Below are 21,110 nucleotides of genomic sequence, written 5' to 3' on the forward strand. Positions count from 1 at the left end.
TGCTGCATATCAGTGCAGCATCATCAGTGCCTCCTCATCAATATCCACCAGTGCCATCTCATCAGTGCAGCCTATCCATGCCACCTCATCAGTGCTGCCTATCAGTGTAGCCTTATCAACGCACATCAGTGAAGGAGAAAAATTACCTGTTTGCAAAACTGTATAATAGAAACAAAGAAAACTTTTTTTTTTTTGCAAATTTATTTTCTTTTTTTGTTTATAGTGCAAAAAATAAAATACCCAGTGGCAATTAAATACCACCAAAAGAAAGCTCTATGTGTGTGAAAAAAATGCTAAAAATTTCATATGGGTACAATGTTGCATGACCGTGCAATTGTCATTCAAAGTGCGACAGTGCTGAAAGCTGAAAAGTGGCCTGGGCACGAAGGGGGTATAAGTGCCCAGTAGGCAAGTGGTTAAAGGTGCCTTTAAGGAGGGTTGAGCTTCTTTAGGCAGGTAAGCCCGGGAACCACTGGAAAGCTGTAGGATGGGGAGGGGGGACAATCCTATCACTTCTAAAAATGATCCAGTGGCTAATCAGCTGCTTGGATCACTTTTATTAGGAACAACAGCGGCTGAGGAAACTTTTAATACCAGGGTTATGGCATCCAGCGGCAGCCATAACCCCAGTATTCCACTTCAAACCTGCAACGTGTATATATACGTATTACGGTCTTGAAGTGGTTAATAAATTATAAAATTATATGTTGCAGTTATGTATGGTATATACATTTTTATTTGCATGTGTTGCATTTTCCTTTAATGTATGCGATGTGGATGTATCTTTGGACCTTAGAAGTAGGGGGTATACCCTGAAAGCTCGTCCTGAAAATGTAATTTTGTAAAAATAAAAAGACACAGACAGTACTTAATTATGATGTTCTTTTATAAAATGTGTAAGAGTTAGCTTTAAAAGTGTCAGAATTATTTTAATAATTATCACTTGCCAATTGGTTTGACCCTTGTGTTGATCATTAGATGTGGCAGTGGGAAGTTGTTTATATTTGTGTAATAATATTTCTCTTCACAGGAAATTAAGCAGAACCAGGTTCTGGAAGCCAAGGTGTTTCATTCTGACTATAGAACTGGAATTGCCGTATTAACAGGAGCACTGAACTTTACTGTAATTTCCGATATTGATGACGTAAAATTACGCCGGATGCCAGAAATGCCAAGTAACATGCAGCTTCCTGTGCATTTTTATTGATCAATCTTTTATAGGCATGGAAACGGTATTTAAATTGGTTGTTTTGTCTGTTTTCCAGATCCTAAAGTTCCTCCATCTTGTTGGACTGTTCTTTTTCAGGACAGGATAAAATTAATTTTAGTAGCTATAGGCAATGATTTGTACCTGCTGGATAACACAGCATACTCTGTTGTAGTAAGTAAAACCTATTTTTTCACCAATATAACCTTTTTCTTTAGTGCTTATCAATTTGCTATTGGTTCTTCATTATCCAACCACAAACTGAGGCATGTTGTTTTGTTTAAACTGCAGGGGAGTAAAAAAAAATACTATTTCAAAAGTTGAAAAGTTTTTATTTTTTATCCAAGGTGTTTATAATGCTGAGAGAAAAATGCTAGTTGCATAGCTGTGATGCTGTCCCTGTGGCTTTAAAACTTTGCATAACTAGTTCAGAACAAATATACTAATAAGCATTTTTGAACTTCCTGATAATTGTTTTGCACCAATGATTCAGAAAGTATTGAATGAAAACGGTCGGCATAATATCCAGGCAACTAGTATTTTCAGAAGAGGGTCAGAAATGGTAGCCTTTATATCATACAGCCAGAAGTAGAACGGTATAAGATATCTATCAAACAATGCTCTACTTTTCTATTCTCTGTGAAATTTCTATATCTTGTATGGCAAAATTGGCAGCATTATATGGAGGATTTTGTATTGCCTTCTCGAAACCAGAGCAGCAGGAGCTGTAATACGTTAAACTTGGGTGGACTTCTCTCTTTTCAACCTTTTTAATTAGAGGACAGCCTCTCCCTCTTTTTGTTCCAGATCAACAACTGGGTTTGTCTTTTTTCCAAAAATATGTCACATTCAGCCATTACTACTAAAAGGCAGCTCACAATTTTTTCAGTACAGCAGTTAGCAGGCATTTTAAATGTGCCAGAGATTGGTTGTTGTTTATGCTCCCAAACGTAACACATTTCATCAGATCACTTTTTTTAAATCAATGGGCCCTAAATGTATGCTGGTCCATGGCATCAAAAAGGATGGTGCAATGACTCGATTTTCTTTTTTTTTTTTTCAGACTCTTCCTGGAATGAGCCCAATGTGTGGAGTATATCTTAATTTTTCTGTTTCTTTTAATCATAAGTATCTTGCAGTCTTTACAGACAGTGGGTACATATGGATGGGAATGTCTTCACTTAAGGTAAGTATTTGAAAAAACAAATATAGCAATGTTCTTTATATTATGAAAGGTTTTTATGTTGTGTGCTAAATGAATAAAGCCCAACTCTGGGCTTATATTTCCTGTGCCCACTATTCACCCCTCTAGCTCTCTCATTTTGTTTTTACCATTTCTTTTCGCAAGCAATGTTAACTTTTTTTTTCATCCTCCTCCTGGACGATGAGGAAATTGCGTCACACCTACCAGATGATGCCTTCCTTACCTGCCTTTTTTCTGCCCAGCATGCACACAGGACATTGCTGTATTCCTGCTGTCATCTACAGAGACACTACCACAGGAACACAGTCTGGTTTATAGCGGCTCCTATATCTGGAAACCGACAACCCCATCTGTTTCGCACTTCAGAGTCCCCTATTGGGGATCCCCCAACTTAGGAATGGTGGATCACAGGCACAAGGGAGCAGGGGCAAAAGGGTAGAATAGCTTGTGTTCTGCAGACTTCCTACAGGAAACTCTAACCTCCACTCAGGTTGATAATAGTTGCTCCATTGTCCCAGAGAAATGTCCTATTATGACACTGCTCCCATTATCTGACTGGCTCACTCTCAAGCGCGCAACATGTGGCCTGTGACAAAAGTAGATTTCTCAGCATCTATGTTTGAATTCTTTTGAAAACTCTCAGCACTTCAGTTTTTTGAGGCCAGAAACGCTAAACCTCCTCTCTTCCCTCTGATCCTGTTCAGGCTTCAAAAGTGGAATCTCCTTTCTATGAAGATATCTGGAGGAAAGTATTGAGGACTCTCAATAGCAGAGGTTGTAGAGGATTTTTTTTCTCCCCTGCATTTTATGAGGTACAAGCTTCATTCCAAATGCTTTCTACCCTGGACACACTAATTGACGCTGTGTGCACTAGTCTTCGCCCAACAATGCCTGACTTTCTACAGCCTAAACAAGCACTTATGGGCACTAAAAAAACTGGCTGTCCAGAAGGATATTTCCAATACACACACAGATTGATTGTATACTTTGAGGACTGGCTCAATCCTGAAAGAGTATTCACTCCTTCTAAGACGTTTGCTGAGATTTATTTTATTAAAAAAGATTTTAAAAAGAAATGCACTGTTCCAGTGGTGAGTCCTGATCCTGCCATTTCAGTTCTCAACAATCACCTTATAGTTCCTATTGAGGATGTTCCTTCCTTTTAAGGATTCTGTTGATAAGGGTCTGGAAGCCCTGCTAAATGCTTTTTTGCCCTTGCAAATCGTGCCTTGTCGGCAGTTATTGCTGCTCTGTTCATTTGCCAGACTATTGTTAACAGTACATCACATATGAATAGAGAACATAAACCTGTCTTTGAGGAACCTGTTCTCTTAGAACATTTGATGACATCAGCATGTTTTGTGTTGATGCTGTGGAGAATGAGATTCTTCTAGTCTCTATAATGTCCCCTTTCTGTGCATATCTGCAAGGTTTGTGCTTATAAATTTGGTCTCCTGAACCTGCTTGTAAAAAGTGCCTATTTGGGAAACCCTCTGATAAATTCATCTAGGTCACTGGAGAAAAGGGGCTTTTACCCCAGGAGAAGTAGCCTAAGTCTCCTACGGTGTTCACAAAAGTACACACCCTGCTTGTTAGAAAATGATTCAGTTCTTTCAAACTTTTGACAGGATAAACAACTCTTTACCCAAGAAAAAGTGGCTTCCCTCAGGTCCCACACAGGGACTCTAAATAGCACCCCTCAGTTTGCTTATCCTTGAAGGTTTTTGACTTGATGGTAGCCTCCTTTTTGAGGCAGCTTCTTTTGCACAGTTTCACTCCAAACATCCTTAATACAGCATATTCACAATGTGGAACGAGCAAATCTTCTGTTGGCAGTCAAAGTTACAGTATGTGTAAGTTACGATCTCTACTCCTGTGCTAGGATTGGGAAAGATATTCCTTTACATGCCATGGAAGGTGTTGACAACATATGCCAGCCTTACAGGCTGAGGTGGGGAGGGGATCTGGTCCCCACAGGATTATAAACATCCCTTGAAATTAGATTGGCTGTACAACACTGGCCATCCCATCTGCAAGGTCACCCAGTCCGTAGTACATTCAAACAATGCCACAACTGTGGCCTACACATACTTTTTACGTGTGGAGGAAAAGAGATTTAACCTCCACATACAGAAAGGCTTCTTCACAGTAAGAGCTGTGAGAATGTGGAATAGACTCCCACTGGTTCTGGCCACTTCAGTAGATTGTTATAAAAAAAAAGCCTGGATGCATTCCTAAATGCTAACAATATAACTGGATATTAACATTTTAGATGTTCTAACAACAGGGGTAGTTGATCCAGGGAATATCTGATTGCCTCCCAGTGGATTAGGAAGGAATATTTTTCCACCACTGGAGCTAATTGGATCATGCTTTATTGGGGGATTTTTTGCTTTCCTCTGGATCAGCTATGGGTTTTTTTTTTTTTTTTTTTCAACCTTACTAACTATGTAACTGAGTATGGGGATACCACAGACGTGAGTTTTTCACAGCCTAGATGCACAGAGGAGTCCAAAATCCAAAGAGCACCTTCAGGCGTTCCAGGGGCATTAATTACCTCATTTTCTGACTACCTATCACATTTTTGAAGGCTGTGGAGCACCAGGTCACTGGAAGCTCCCACAAATTTACCACATTTTGAAGAGTAAACACCCTAAGGTATATTTTAAAAGGTATGGTGGGTCTTTTTGAAGACTACATATTTTAGTTTTTAGAAAATGTGGAAAGAGTGATATGTGTTGCATCACCTCTAGCAGTCCCAGTTCCTATAAGCCAGTCAAGCCTAGCCTGCTGGTATGTGGCTTCCCCCAGGAATGCCATGTTTAATGACCAGGAAGTACAGGGGCTAAAGAAAGGAAGAACAAAAGTTTCTGTAGTTCCAGGAATGCAGTTATCCGCAAGGGATGGCTGGGACTAGAGTCTCGCAGGAACATAGTCAGCAGGGTATGCAGATGGGTCAGTTCAGGCCACAGGCATAGACATATTCAGCAAACTGGCAGAGGACCTGTCCAGGCAGCAGGCAGAAACATGGTCAATAAACAGGCCAGGGTTGGTGCAGGCAGTGTAAACACTGCACTAGTATGCCAGTGATCAGGAAAACTTGTTGACTGCATTGGTCTGGTGACAGTGGGACTTGTGTAGCGGTGATCAGGAACACTGTTTCTGGCTTACACTGGTCTGGTGACGCTGGGACTGGTGTAGCAACAATCAGGGGCACTGTTGCTGGCTTACACTGGTGGTGAGTGGTGTGGCGGTGACACTGTTACTGGCATAAACTGGTATTGTAAGATTGGGACATTGGGTCTGGTGTGGCTGTGATCAGAAAAATTGTTTCTTGCTGCACTGGTCTGGTGTTGTGACAATCAGGAACACTGATTCTAGCTTTTGGCTTCCCAGCTGTGGCAGGCATTATACCCCATGTACACTCGCCAATCGCGACCCATTCAAGTGAATAGGGGTGGTCATGTGGGGTCCAAGGTGTTAAAGCAGGTGGTTAGGAAGTGATACAATGCCTTCTCACTGCCTGTCAAATGCTCTCTGAAGAGGCATCATAACATGGATGGCTCTTCAGAGAACATCACACATGTGAACAAGTCTTTATGGTGACATGACTGGTGTGGCTGTGATCAGGGACACTGTGGCTGATATGGTGGTGATCAGAGACACTAATTGGTGCAGTGGTGATCAAGGACACTGGGATTGGTATGACAGTGAACACTGTGAGTGGGTGATGGTGATTAGGGACTCTGGTGCGGTGGTGATTAGGGATACTGACTGGCAGCACTGGTCTGGTGACATTGTACTGTGGCAGTGATCAGAAATAATGACTGGTGGCACAGACATACAGTGATATCAGAGCAGCCAGCCATTGCACACAATCACCATAGTGACACTGCATTTGCTCTGGTAATGGTATATAAAAAAAAGTATAATTTTACAAAATTTTTTTTTTTAACATACAATCACCAGAGCAGTGCAGTGTCACCATAATGTACTGCTCTGGAAGGGGGTGATAAGGATTTTGTTTTGGACTGCTGTCTAAGCAGTTTTGACAGTGTTCGGCTGCATGCGACAGCACAGTGTGAACAAACGCAATTATGTGACCAATCACAAAGTTCACAGCATGAAACAATGGTGTCACGAATGGCAGCCCTTGTTTATTACTGCTAATGTGGTCACATAAAACACATGGTACCAGGGCCAATCACAGCAGTCCTGTACTCTGATCTGAAATCTACTGTGTCCGATGGACACAGCAGTCGCAGTCCACACTGCTGCATGCCTTCGAGGGCATGCACGAGGCGCACATCTGGGAGGATGTACCGGTGTATCATCCTAGAACTACATTTGTTCTGCCTGGCCCTATATGTATAGTGGCTGGGCAGGAAGTGGTGAAATTGTGACCACATGTCCTTGTCTGGGACCTAGAATTAAAGTGGAACTTTCCTCTATCGATCAACATTAACTATTCTGGAAATTATTACTGAAATTGTATAGATAGGCAACTTCTATCCTCGTATGGATTAGTGGTTTCAGAATAATAACTACTGCAGTAGGGAACAGACACAAAAAGATACTCAGCAGCTTTAAAAATAACTGTTCTGTTTTTTTCGGCGCAATTGAAAGTCTTTTATACACATAATTGCGTAGGTATCACATTAATATTACAATTGCACTTTTATGGCAATAAGGGGCATTACATAGGCAGGCTAATTTCGAATCAGGACTGTAAAGAATGCAAATGTGTAATAAAAACACTAGTGCTGCGTGTGTGCACAATGAGTGAAGTGCGATACGTTGGTAAAGCATACAAATAGAGTACATTTTTACAGAATTTACAAGTTCCTTTTACAGCTTCTTCTCTTTTGATCAATATTTTATATTGACCACAGACCACACCTACTATGACCTTTAACCTGGAGCCGCTTTACAATTAGGCAGACCTAGTCCCGACCTGGGAGGCAAAGTGCACTTGAGAAAATCTAATAGCTTAGAGCAGCTATTTCATTACAAAATAACATTTTAGTGTGAGCATAATGTACAGTGTAATTGGCTGTACCCTCAGATCCTGTGGCCAGAACGACCTTGTAGCTTAATTATGGGCATGCTGACTTATCAGCATAGTTAAACCATTTTAAATTAAATGGAAGACATATAAAAGAAAATACGACTTCAACATTATATATATATATATATATATATATATATATATATATATATATATATATATATATATATATTACATACATACACTATATTGCCAAAAATATTGGGATGCCTGCCTTTACTTGTACAGGAACTTTTATGGCATCCCAGTCTGAGTATATAGGGTTCAATATTGAGTTGGCGCACCCTTTGCAGCTGTAACCGCTTCAACTCTTCTAGGAAGATTGTCCACAAGGATTAGGAGTGTGTCTATGGGAATGTTTGACCATCCTATCAGAAGTGCATTTGTGAGGTCAGGCACTGATGTTGGACGAGCAGGCCTGGCTCGCAGTCTCCCCTCTAATTTCTCCCAAAGGTGTTCTATGGAGTTGAGGTCAGGACTCTGTGAAGGCCAGTCAATTTCCTCAACCCCAAACTCGCTCCTCCATGTCTTTATGGACCTTGCTTTGTGCACTGGTGCACAGTCATGTTGAAACAGGAAGGGGCCATCCTCAAACTGTTCCCACACAGTTGGGAGCATGAAATTTTCCAAAATGTCTTGGTATGCTGACGCACTGGAATTAAGGGACCAAGTCCAACCCCTGAAAAACAACCCCACACCATAATCCCCCCCTCTCCACCAAACTTTACACTTGGCACAATACAGTCAGGCAAGTACTGTTCTGGCAACTGCCAAACGCAGACACGTCCATCAGATTGCCAGACAGAGAAGCGTGATTCGTCACTCCAGAGAACATGTCTTCACTGCTCTAGAGTCCAGTGGTGGTGTGATTTACGCCACTGCATCCCACGTTTTGCATTGCACTTTGTGATGTAAGGCTTGGGTGCAGCTGCTCAGCCATGGAAACCCATTCTACAAAGCACTCTATGTACTGCTGTTGTGCTAATCTGAAAGCCACGTGAAGTTTGGAGGTCTTTAGCTATTGACTCTGCAGACAGTTGGTGACTTTTGAGCACTGTGCGCTTCAGCGTACGCTGAGCTCGCTCTGTCATTTTACGTGGCCTACCACTTTGTGGCTGAGTTGCTGTTGTTCCCAGTTGCTTCCACATTATCATAATACCACTAACAGTTGACTGTCGAATATTTAGTAGCAAGGAAATTTCACAGATATACTTATTGCACAGGTGGCAACCTATCATGGTACCACGCTTGAATTCACTGAGCATATATCTATTATGACTTTGGCCTGTGTCTGTAGCTGGTCTGGCTTTGACCAACCCCCCCCCCCCCAATTCATGTGTTCCTTATCAGTTTCTAATTGGGGTGGGGAAGGATTCCTCATTTGATCATCTCCCTACGTATTTTAGACCAATTTATTGGGGAAGTCACAGACGGGGTACAGTCACAGATAGGGTATTGTCCTACGTGTGTGCATATTCTTCTGGAGTGCGAAGCAGCAGTTGAACACAGCAGTTTACCTAAAGCAAGATAACTAAAGCAGCAGGAGGATACAACAAAGAGCTCTACTGCACTCTTAATGGACTGCAAGCAAAACGCCCTGGGATGTATCTCCTACAAGTCTGATTCTCACTACATGTACCTTTTTAATATGCCCCCGCTACTCCTCCTTTTCATGTTCGTATCCTCTGTTCTCAAAATTTCATTTCTTTACCCCTCTGCTCCACCCCAAAGCTTATACATATCACCCTAACTTCTTCCATCTCTCTACTACCGCTCTCATCACCTCCTGCTAATACTTAACCCACCTGCTGACCCACATACCAGGACAGAAAGATGTACCCTCAGTTACATCCCACTTCTGTCTTACTTTCCTCATCCTCTCTCTTCTCCTAACCTCTGGGGATATCTCCCCGAACACTGGTCCTCCAGTATCTCACCCCCCTGTGGTTAAAAAACCACCCTCCCTTTCATCTGCACTGTGAATGTCCACTCTATCTGTAACAATCTCACCTCTGTCCATGACCTTTTTGTCTCCCACTCCCTTAACCTACTAGCAATTACAGAAACCTGGCTTCAAGCAGCTGATTCTGCTTCTCCCTCAGCACTTTCCCATGAAGGCCTCCACTGGACTCACTCGCCCAGACCCAGTGGTCGGAAAGGAGGTGGAGTTGGTTTGCTTTTATCCCCACTGAGTACCTTTCAAATCCTCCCTACCCCTCCCTCTCTATCTCTCTCTTCTTTTGAGACTCACTGTATTCGGCTGTTTTCTCCCATTTCTCTGAGGATTGCGGTGATCTATCGGACTCCTGGACTGGTGTCGCGCTTTCTTGATGACTTCTCTGCCTGGCTACCCTACTTTCTCTCCTCTGAAATACCCACTGTCATTCTTGGTGATTTTAACTTTCCTATTAATGTTAACAACCCAGCTACTTCCCAACTCTTCAACCTAATCTCATATTTTGCCCTAACAGAATGGACACAGTCCTCCACTCACTCTGATGGGAATACCCTAGACCTTGTTATCTCCCATCTTTGCACTCCCTACAACCTCACCAACATCCCCTTTCCTCTCTCTGATCACAATCTCATCACCTTCACAGTGTCTTCGACTTGAAACACCTATTCCTCCAAGCAGCAATCACCTGCAGAAACTTTTACAACTTTAACCCTTCTCTTTTCTACTCTGCATCCGACCACCTCTATGACAGAATCTCTCCTCTGTCCTGCCCTGCCCTGACCTGGCCACTTCTGTCTACAACAGTTTGCTTTCTTCCACACTAGACTCATTTGTTCCTCTAACTAAATGAAGTATCAAGCCCCGACCATTACAACCTTGGCAGACTGATGACACCAGAAATCTTAAGAGACATAGCCGTGCACTGGAGCGATTGTGGTGTAAAACCAAATCCCAGCAAGCATTCACCCTATATAAATCTGCTTTCTTAAAATACAATTCCTCCCTCCCTGCTGCCAAACAAGCCTACTTTGTCACTCTTTTTACTACCTTGTCATCCAGTCCTCGTCATCTCTTCTCTGCTTTTAACTCTCTACTTTATCCACCGCCACCTCCACCCAGTAACTCACTCACTGCTTACGAGATTGCCAATCATTCAAATACAAGATTTAAGCAATTTGTGAGGGCATCTCCACTGCACACACATCTATCCCACATATCATACCTTATAATAAACCTCCCTTAACACTTCCCTCTTTTGACCTTGCTACTACTGAAGAGGTCACTAAAGTTTTCTCAGAACCCTGTGTCACCATGTGTCCCCTGGATCCTGTTCCCTCGCAACTATTACTGTTACCCTCTTCTATCCTATGCTCCCTCACTCACATCTTCAATCTCTCCCTCTCTACTGGCATCTTCCCCTCCCCTCTAAAGCATGCACAGATCACTCCCATACTTAAAAAGCCCTCACTGGACCCCAGAAACCTGAACAACTTAAGACCCATTTCCCTGCTCCCGTTTACCTGTAAACTTTTAAAACGCCTAGTCTACAATTGCCTGAGCACTTACCTCACTGACAACAACCTTCTTGACCCATTATAGTCTAGTTTTTGCTCACTCCACTCCACTGAAACTGCCCTACTAAAACTCCCTAATGATTTACTAACTGCTAAAATTAATTGCCACTAATCCATACTCTTACTAATTGACCTCTCTGTGGCTTTTGATACTGTTGACCATCCCTTTTTCCTCAAAAAACTCCATTTTCTTGGCCTCCAAGACTCTGTTCTCTCCTGGTTCTCCTCCTTCAGTGTTGCCTATAACTCTGTCTCCTCCTCTCCACTTCCTCTTTCTGTAGGAGTCCCTCAAGGGTCTGTCCTTCGATCCCTTCTGTTCTCCATCTACACCACTTGGTCACTTGATAAGCTCCCATGGCTTCAAGTACCATCTCTATGCTGATGACACACAAATCTATTTTTCTACTCCTCATCTCACCCCTTCAGTCTCCTCTCGCATTACTAACCTACTAAGTGACATATCAACATGGCTGTCACTCCACTTCCTCAAACTCCAATCTTTCTAAAACTAAGCTCATAATATTCCCTCCAGCCCATGCCCCCTCCCCTGACTTCTCCATCAAGATCAATAATACAACCATCAGTCCCTCCCCTCATGCTAGGATACTGTGTAATCATGGACTCCCATCTGTCCTTTCAGCCCCAAATCCAATCACTGTCCAAATCTTGTAGACTTCACCTCTGTAACATCTCCAAGAAACGCTCATTTTTAACCACCGGAACACCAATCTTGTCTCCAAATATCACCCAAACTGTTCTCTCTGCTCCTCCCACGACCTCCTGCTCTCTAGCTCCCTTGTTTCCTCCTCCCGTGCTCATTTCCAGGACTTCTCCAGCCTCTGGAATTCTCTACCCTAACCTATCCAACTATGCTCACTTTTAGGCGATCTCTGAAAACATAACTCTTCAGGGAAGCCTATCTTGCCTGCAGCTAATAACCAAATATTATATTTCTCCCATCAGTTCGTCCCCTACAGTTATTACCTTTTGTACCACTAGCCCCTCCCTCTTAGTTTTTAGGCTCCAAGGAGCAGGGCCCTCCTAACCCTCTTGTATTGAACTGTATCGTTGCTGTTTTATCTCTCTTTATATTGTAAAGCGCTGAGCAAACTGTTGGCACTATATAAATCCTGAATAATAATAATAAATAAGTTTGTCAAATACCGTAAGAGATTAGCAACATTCTCTGTGAGATCCAAATGGAGGTCTTCAGCTGCTTAGAAAAATATAACCAAGTGAACAACACGCTTCCAAACAAAATCTCATAGGGAGATAGTTCATATATTCCCTTAGGGGCTTAATATAATAGAGGACATTCAGGCTATAGTTTTCTAGTTTCTGAGATCCCCTTAGTTCTTCTACTTTTTTTCCCCACTACATTGTGAATGGTAGGGGCTGTAAAATAAATCCTCAAAACGTCTTGGAAGAACTATTCTTTAAAATGAGTTCCTCTGTTACTCTCTGTAGCTTCTGGGACTCTCTACTTACAAACTACTTCTGATAACCTTTTTTTACTGTGGCCTTTGCAGTAGCATTTGCCATCGGCCAAACTTCTGGCCATTCAGAAAACCTGTCCATACAGACCAGTGCATACTCTTAAGATCTTGACTTGGGAATCTGGATATATCCTTTTGGAAGGGATGTTCAGTTTTTGGTAACAGGTAAAACAAGAAGCGGTATATTCAAAAACAACTGTGGTGAACTATGGTGCTATCCCATGCTCATTTACTAAGGCAGCCTTTGGCAGCCAACTGCTTTTGACTGATGACATGGTCCTTGTGTCAAGCTGCAGGGAACAGAGTGCCTGGCAGACATAAAAGATCACCTTTTTTCAAAGTCCTGTTTCATAAGAAGTTACCCCCACTGTGGACCACTTGTTGTTCTTGTTCTGGGGTCCTCAAAGTTTAACCGCTAGCCTACAGGGCACTTATACCCCCTTCCTGCCCTGGCCAATTTCCAGCTTTCAGCTCTGTCGCACTTTGCATGACAATTGCGCGGTCATGCAACACTGTACCTATATGAAATTTTTATCATTTTTTTGTGACAGAGCTTTATTTTGGTGGTATTTAATCACCTCCGGGTTTTTTATTTTTTCTTAAACAAACCAAAAACCACTGAAAATTTTGGAAAAAAAATGTTTTTTCTTAGTTTTTGTCCTTAGATTTTTCTCCTTCACTGATGTGCGCTATTGAGGCTGCACTGATGGGCACTGATAGGCTGCACTGATGGGCACTGATAGGCTGCACTGATGGACACTGATAGGTGGCACTGATGAGGAGGCACTGGTAGGTGGCACTGATGGGCATTGACAGGCATCACTGATGGGCACTGAAAGGCAGCACTGATACATGGCACTGATATACGGCACTGATAGGCAGCACTGACTGGCACTGTTAGGCCTTACTGACTGGAACTGTTAGGCGGCACTGGCAGGCACTGATAGGCGGCACTGATGCGCACTGATAGGTGGCACTGATTGGCAGCACTGATAGGTGGCACTGATTGGCATTGATGGGTGACACTGAAAGGCAGCTCAGATGGGCACTGATATGTGGCATTGATGTGCACTGGAATGCGCTGATATGTGGCACTGATGGACACTGGCACGAGGCACTGATGAGCACTGACATAAGGCACTAATGGACACTGACAGGTGGCACTGCTGGGGCTACACTGATCATCGGGGCACACTGATCATCAGTGCCCTGATGATCAGTGTACATGTCCCCTCCGCGGAAAGCCGATTACCGGCTCTCCTTTCCTCTCGAGCTGTCAGTGTGACAGCTCGAGAGGAGAGAAATGCCGGTAACCGGCATTTCCCTGTTTACATGTGATCAGCTGTGATTGGGCACAGCTGATCACATGACCGAGCCGACATCTTCGGCTCTTTCCGTGATTGGTGATCCGCTGTGTCCGAGGGACACATCGCACCGCCGATCGCCGCGCATGCGTGCTCCCTGAGTCGCACATGCGCAGTGAGAATGGGAGGACGTCCTCCCAGAACGAGAGAACCACCTTGCACCCGTCATATTACTATATGGCGGGCGGGAGGTGGTTAATTAATAATCCCAATTGTACTGGGCCAGAACTAGAGTGGAATGCACAGAGTTGCACAGACCCAGCAAGTGTTTAATTTTAGTATGGCTACCTGAGCAAGAAGCTGGAGGGCTGAAGACAGCCAGTCATTTAACTTAGCATGCTTAATTGGTTTACCTGCCCGAGTAGAAAAACTTCCAGCCCTTCAAATGAAACCAAAAGTATGCACCACCCTAAAAGCCTTCTAATTCTCTACTATCTATATAAATGTACTGTTAATCTTTTGATAGCTCACAGGCTTTGCTAAAGCATGGAGCTCTGATTCTTGAACTGGGAAAGAAGAATCCAATGACTGAATACAGTGCGTCCTTCTGGATGATAACTGCATATTCAGAATGGGTCTTGCCATCCTCGTTAATAAAACTGGGATCCATCTACAAAAGATCAAATATCTGGGGGGTAGGTATGACATTTATATTACAATTTTACTTTTATGGTAACAATGGGCATGACATAGGCAGGCTAATTTCTAATCAGATCTTTAAAGAATGCAAACGTAATCAAAACCTTAGTGCCATGTGCACAATGAGTGCAGTGTGCAAAGTACAGGCAAAGCATACAGAATAGAATACAATTTTTTTACAGAATTTACAAGTTTCTTTTATACTATTTTAATCCTTCTGCTGCAAACCTTGGTAAATTAATATGAAGGTAAATTAAATTTCTTTGTTTTAAACTTTTTTTTTTAAAGATTTCTTCAGTTGCTTCCTGTTTTCTGGCCTAGGTCAATACGTTGCCATACTTTCCAGGAGTCTTCTTGGGCATTTTGTTCTTTAATCTGGAGGAGGGTTTTCTCAGCTGGGCACACCCTCCTGACTGCATGCCTGAGCTGAGGGCAGAGGGATTCCAGGAAGTAGATGCTACATGAATCATATGCTTTTTCTACTATGTAACTATGTATATTAACCCCTCATTTCCCTCATTTCCCTGATTTCTGCACATCTGATCATGGCACATGTGAACCCCTTTCATTTCTTGTATGTATGACCTATGCTGCTGCTGTATCTAATGCATTTACATACAATTGTGGCTACAAGTGAGGGCACCTTGGGTGTTTATTTTCCATAAAAGGGTAGTTATCAGTGACTTGCAGTCCAGTGTTAACAGTCGTATTATTTGTGCATTATTCTTTTAAAACATCTGTATCTGCAGCATTTTGAGTTCTAAAGTGAGTCTTGTAATGCCAAACTGAAATTCCCTTTTACTTTATTTTAGGAAAAACTTTGGGAGTTTACTTCAGACACTCGGCAGGCACCAAAACAAATGGCCTGGTAAATGCATCTCTTTATATATTCAATTCTGCTGGGGAAAGCAGGGGGGTTGTCTTGGAACCACGTTACATTGTACATCCTGAATATAAGTGCAATATGGTAAGAAATGTGGAATTATTCTTTGAAGAAAAACTCATATAAGATTTCTATCTACTTATACAGTACAGGACACAAGCTTGATACTGATAGGCCCTGGGTTAGAGGCTGGTACCTTCAAGTGATTTGACACTGGCAAAGCTTTGAGGACATGACCCCTGGACACACCCCTATAACCCTACCCCACTCAGTGATTGCTCAGTTTTTTGCTAATGTCCCAAAGTGATGGACCTCTTCTCCCTTACTGAAAAATCACTAACTTAACGTATCCCTTTTTTATTTCAATCAACCCTTTAATTGCCACTTTACTGTCTTCTAATACAGCAATTAAAGGATAAGTTCACCTTTAAAAAAAGTAAATGCACATCTTTTTGCAGGTAAAAAAAAATGTGCATTTTTTTTTTCTTAAGAACCTGCAAAGCATTGCAACCTCGATCAGCAGATCACGGGTGCAATGCAGGGCTCTTGCAGACTGTCAGTGTAAGCTGTCTGCGTATACTGTATTTCGTACATGCAGGCAGTTACACATTGACATCAATCATCAGTGAACTACCTAGAGTCTTCAACAGCTCCTGGTAGTTTATTGATGCGGCTGTCGGTACTTGTAGTTTATTCAGTCACAGAACTTTGTGAATGAATGGCACGTCGCGTCTGTGCTCTATTCAAATGGTGACAGAGAGTACAGGGAGGAGATCCCTGACCTGCTGTCACAAAGAGCACGGGTATTGCAGGGAAAAGGCTGCAGAAGCGGGAACATGTTACGTGTTTCACCCTAAAAACAGGTGCAACATGTAACCTTTTCCGAAGGGTGAACTTATCCTTTAAAGTAGTGAATCCAGATCGGTGCAATCTCAGGAAAACTTTGGGAGCTGTACCTGGAACCCACACAGGATGGATGGCCATGGGAGATAGGTTCTAGTACTGGACCCTGCTTGGGCACTCACCTGGGCACTTGGTGTAATGTGTAGTTAGCTGCAGGGTGCTATAGAGATCCAAGGCTGCCGTCTATCCCTATGGAAACCGGACCCTGAAGACCCCCTTCAGGGGTATGCGTACTAAGATGAGTGAAGTCTAGATCCTATATAGGGAGCAGTTTCATGGACAGGTAAGGTATGCTTTGACTGGTACTTTTAGTCTTACATAAAATATGTGACAAAATATCTCTATTTGCTTTATCTCCTAGATTGTAAGCTCGAAAGAGCAGGGCCCTCAATCCCCTCATGTTTTGCATGTTATTGGTATTGTTCTGTCACATGTTCTGTCCCCCTCTGTAATGTACAGCGCTGAGCGAACTATTGGAGCTTTATAAATACTGTATAATAATAATAATAATACTATTTATGTGTATCCCAGTTAGTATGCATTTATACATTAAAACTGTCCGGAAATACACATGATATATTGCACTGATCCATACAGACTTGGACTTCCCCTATTAGCATCTGGCCTCCTTTTATGATTCAGAGTCCTGCGGCAGGAATAGCAACTTTTGCAGTGTTTATTTGAAAATCTGACTGTCTGGTCATTTTCACGGTGGCCACTGGGGGTAGTGTGCTGTTTGGTCTAGCCGGGCCATGCTCTGTGTGTCTCTGAAGGAGCACTGGGCTGCAGTTTTTTTTCTCCAGCCACTAGAGGCTGTGGGGCCACTCTGTATAGCCTACTCTTGTGCAGTAGAGGTAGGAAGTAGAGGGGTGGCCATTTTGGCTTATGGTTTAAATCACATGTGGGCTGGAGGATAAGTGAGGGCTCCTGAGAGATAGCAGGGAGAAGGAGCAGTCTATGGCTAGAGGATGATGTGTGAGTACTACCTGTGGCGAAGCTGCATTACCAGACAGGACACGATTATACACTGAACTAGTCTGCGTACTTGAGGCTGCATTCAGGCTGTGTTTGTTGCATATGTGCTTGGTCAGCCCTGTGAAACTAGTATAGTGTCAAATGCAGTTAATTTTGACACAGTTCTTTGATGAAACAATACTCTTCTAGAAAGCGGAACAGTGTATGTGTAGCATTGTATTACCTTAATGTTCCTTTGCTCGGTTTCAAGTTTAAAGTGAAATATAGGAAGCAAAAAGTATCCTTCAAAATGTCTCTGCATGAGGATATGGTATCTACATTGAAGCGGTTTCCTACTTGCAGTTCCACTCCAGAGGAACATTCTGTCTGTGTGGATCATGAAGGTCACAGAGGGCTTTGTCCCTGGGGTATTGCAGAGTCCAAATTGCTGGTTGTTATCCAGTATTGTGGAGCTTCGAGCATGATGCTTTGGATTATTGGACGAACCAGTTGCACACGTTGTGTCAGGCTTCGGTCCGACAGTGCCACTGCAGTGCCATAAATTAACCACCAGGAGTTGTGCGGTAAGGAAAAGGTGAACCACATTCTGTGTGGAGCAGAACCGCATGTGCTGTCTCTGCCGGCAGTATCTATTCCAGGTATAGAGAACTGGCAGGGGTGTTTTTTTCCCAGAGGTCAGTGGCTAATACCGGGAGAGTGGTCCCTGCCTCCCGAGACATTTTCGGCAGTTGGGCAACTTTTGGATGTGGGTCTGCTGACTTCCATGTTCTACAACAAGTTAGGGTCCCACTGACAATAGGGGTAGGTGCACCTATTGTCTTGGGTCCAGTATTGTATCCTGCTTTACAATTGCTAGGATGGAAGGCTTGGCTTAGTAATTTGCGGTCTGGTCTGGAAGCCCAGGTCTTGAATGATCGGGGAGTCTTGGGTCCTGTTTTCTACGCACTGTTGAGTGCCAGGAAGCTGGCTTCAGGGAACCTCCAGTACACGACCTGGAAATCGTATTTGCATGGTGTGAAGCCAGGAAGTGGAATCCGCATAAATGTGTGATTGGAAGGTTTTTGTCATTTTTCCAGTCAGGAGCAGAAATGAAATTGGCCTTAAGTACCAATTAAGGGTCAGATTTCAGCGCTATCCCTTTTTTCCCAGAGACAGTTTTTTCTAATTTCTTGATTCGTACTTCATGCACGGTGTAACACGGACCGTCTTGTCTGCCAGGACACCCTTGTGTCCTTAGGACTTGGTCTTGACTGTCCTTGAAGAAGCCACCTTTTGAACCAATTCAATAAACTTAAAACAGAACTCTAGGAAAGAACGTCTTTACATGTCCTTTTTAGTGTTCATGTCCTTTTAACTGTTTAGTGTTTTGTATGGGGTGGGGTACTATTGGGTGATATTTTTGCCTGTCCTAGATTTCTTCTTTAATTCTTTGACTCAAAAGGTGACTTCTTTTGTTACTATCACTTCGGCAAGAAGAGTGTCAGAGCTGGTGGCCCTTTCATGTAAGGAGCTGTTCTTGGTCTTGCATCATGGTAAGGTGATGTTGCGTTTTCATTCATCTTTATTGCCTACAGTGGTTTCTAGTTTTCACTTAAATCAGGATAGTGTCTTGCCTTTCTGTTTTCCTAGTCCACAGTCAGCAGGGGAAAGATCACTGCATACTCTGGATGTAGTTCGGGTGGTCAGGATTTTCTTGAGTTTGGCAGCACAGGTCAGGAATCCTGTGGGAGCAAATTGAATCATGCTTTGCTGGGGTTTTTTTGCCTCCCTCTGGATCAACTGTGGGTGTAGGGTTATAACTTTTTTTTTTTTTTTAATGGTTGAACTGGGTAGACTTTGGTCCTTTTTCAGCCAGACTATGTATGAAAATGTATTAAAAAAAAACAAAGATCATGGGACACAGAGGTTCCTCCCCTCTTTATGGGATTGCATTGCTTGCTACAAAAACGGAAGTGCCTCCTGTGTAGAAGTTATATAGGGATGGACTTCCTGCTTAATTGATCTGACAGTGTCCATTCACCTATAGGTGGCATATAACCCATTAGTCATGAATAGCGTGCTCTATGTTCCGTGATGCACTCCAAGAAATGGATTTTACAGGTATGTAGAAAAAATCAAATTTTTGCTCTCTCTCTTGACCTGCATATGCTCCTTTCTTACAAAGCAAGGAACTGCCTAACCTTGTGGATTTACTACCCAGTCTTGGCAATTAAGTGGTTATTTCTACCATACCACTGTAAGGTGACAACAACAGATGCCAGTCTCTCAGTCTGGGGAGGAGTGGTCCAATCTTTCACAGTGAACATGTTCACCTGGGGAAGCCAAACTCCCCATCATCATCTTGGCGCTCAGAGCAATAAAAATCGCTGTGCAACACTGGACCCCCCTTCTTCAGGGACACCCAATTAGGGTGCAGTCAGACAACACCATGGCTGTGGCCTACACCAATCACCAAGGGGACACCAGGAGTCATGTAGCCTTGAAGGAAGTAAGCATGATCATCTCATGAACGGAGAATCCCTGTCCAGCCAACTCTGCTGCCCACATCCCAGGAGTGGACAGTTGAAAAGGTGGATTACCTCTGTTGCTACAAATGATTTTACTACAGCATTATGATCATCAGTTGTTAATCAGGGAGGGTATAATTAAATACTAAGTGTCACTGTACTGCTAGGGTGACAGTATGTATAAAAAAAAAACAAAAACCATAAATAATATAAAAAAATATATAAAAATGTTATAAACTAATTTGGGTTATTTTTTTTTTTACTAGAAAGATAATGGAATAAATTTTGGCCAAGATTTATGATGAAATATTATTTATTTGCAAAATTTTATAAGAAAAACACTTTTTTTTCAAAATTTTTGGACTTTTTCATTTACATAGTAAAAAAAATAAAAATCCCAGTGGTGAATAAATACCACCAAAATAAAGCTTTATCTGGCTCTAAAAAATGCTAAAATATTCATATGGGTACAGTGTTGCATGACCGCGCAATTGTCATTCAAAGTGTGATAGCACTGAAAGCTGAAAATTGGCCTGGACAGGAAGGGGGTAAAAGTGTCCGGACTTGAAGTGGTTAAAAGTGGAACATGTTCCCAATGCTGGAGCCACTGGCCAGTCCTCACCCTCCATGTGACAGCAGTACAGGGAGAAGTTCCTCGTACTAGCGGTCTGTTTTTTAAATCAGTGCCGGTCCACTTCATTCATTCACAGTGTTCTGTGAATGAATGAACTAAAAGTCCCAACAACCTTGGCGGCTGTCGACTTTTAGTTCTCAATGAACTACAACGGTACCATGGTAGTTCATTGATTCTTCCTGTCAAAAGGTGAACTTATAAGGTGTCAGCTGGTTTTCAGCAAGCTACAAGCCGTGCTGAAACATACTGATAGGTTGTGGTTTTAAAGGCAAAAGGTTTTTACCTCAATGCATTCTGTGCATTAAGTAAAAAAACTTCTGCAAACTGTTCCTCCCAGCCATCCCTTAATAATTACCTTATAAAATTTAATGTGTATTGCAGCTTACCAGCCAGATGTGGTGCATTGTTTTTTATGCTTTTTCCCTCTGTTTTCATCTGGCCAGTAACACACCTGTATTAGAGTAATTCCACTCTGGATGAAGGCGCACAGGGGACACATTTGGACAGCAGTATTGTCAGTCTGAGGGGGAGCGTTAGATGTACTAGCAGCTTCAAATGCACCAACAAATTGAAGCCAAACTCCAGCTTATACTTTATAAACCGTTACAGAAAGTCTTTTTTTTTACTTTTGGGATAAAGGTTTTACATAAATGAATAAAAGCTAATCATTGTAATTACCCCACTTCGTGTTAAATGGTT

The 21,110-nt window shown here is 42.6% G+C and overlaps 1 protein-coding gene and 1 long non-coding RNA gene across 2 annotated transcripts in view; one reads left to right on the top strand and one right to left on the bottom strand.

The window, feature by feature from the left end:
- Window positions 1–21,110, bottom strand: part of LOC149456631 (uncharacterized) — a 187,249-nt gene that overhangs the window by 116,243 nt on the left and 49,896 nt on the right. The window lies entirely within an intron of this gene.
- Window positions 1–21,110, top strand: part of VPS16 (VPS16 core subunit of CORVET and HOPS complexes) — a 205,314-nt gene that overhangs the window by 27,195 nt on the left and 157,009 nt on the right. The window contains exons 5-8 of the mRNA XM_089684706.1: window positions 1,031–1,175; window positions 1,266–1,381; window positions 2,271–2,393; window positions 15,322–15,377. Of these exons, the coding sequence (XP_089540832.1) occupies window positions 1,031–1,175; window positions 1,266–1,381; window positions 2,271–2,393; window positions 15,322–15,377 (440 nt within the window). The remainder of the gene's footprint in view (window positions 1–1,030; window positions 1,176–1,265; window positions 1,382–2,270; window positions 2,394–15,321; window positions 15,378–21,110) is intronic.

Source organism: Staurois parvus, unplaced genomic scaffold (assembly GCF_062004578.1).
Source record: "Staurois parvus isolate SC_StPar_1 unplaced genomic scaffold, SC_StPar_1.0 ptg000353l, whole genome shotgun sequence".
Classification (NCBI taxonomy): Eukaryota; Metazoa; Chordata; class Amphibia; order Anura; family Ranidae; genus Staurois; species Staurois parvus.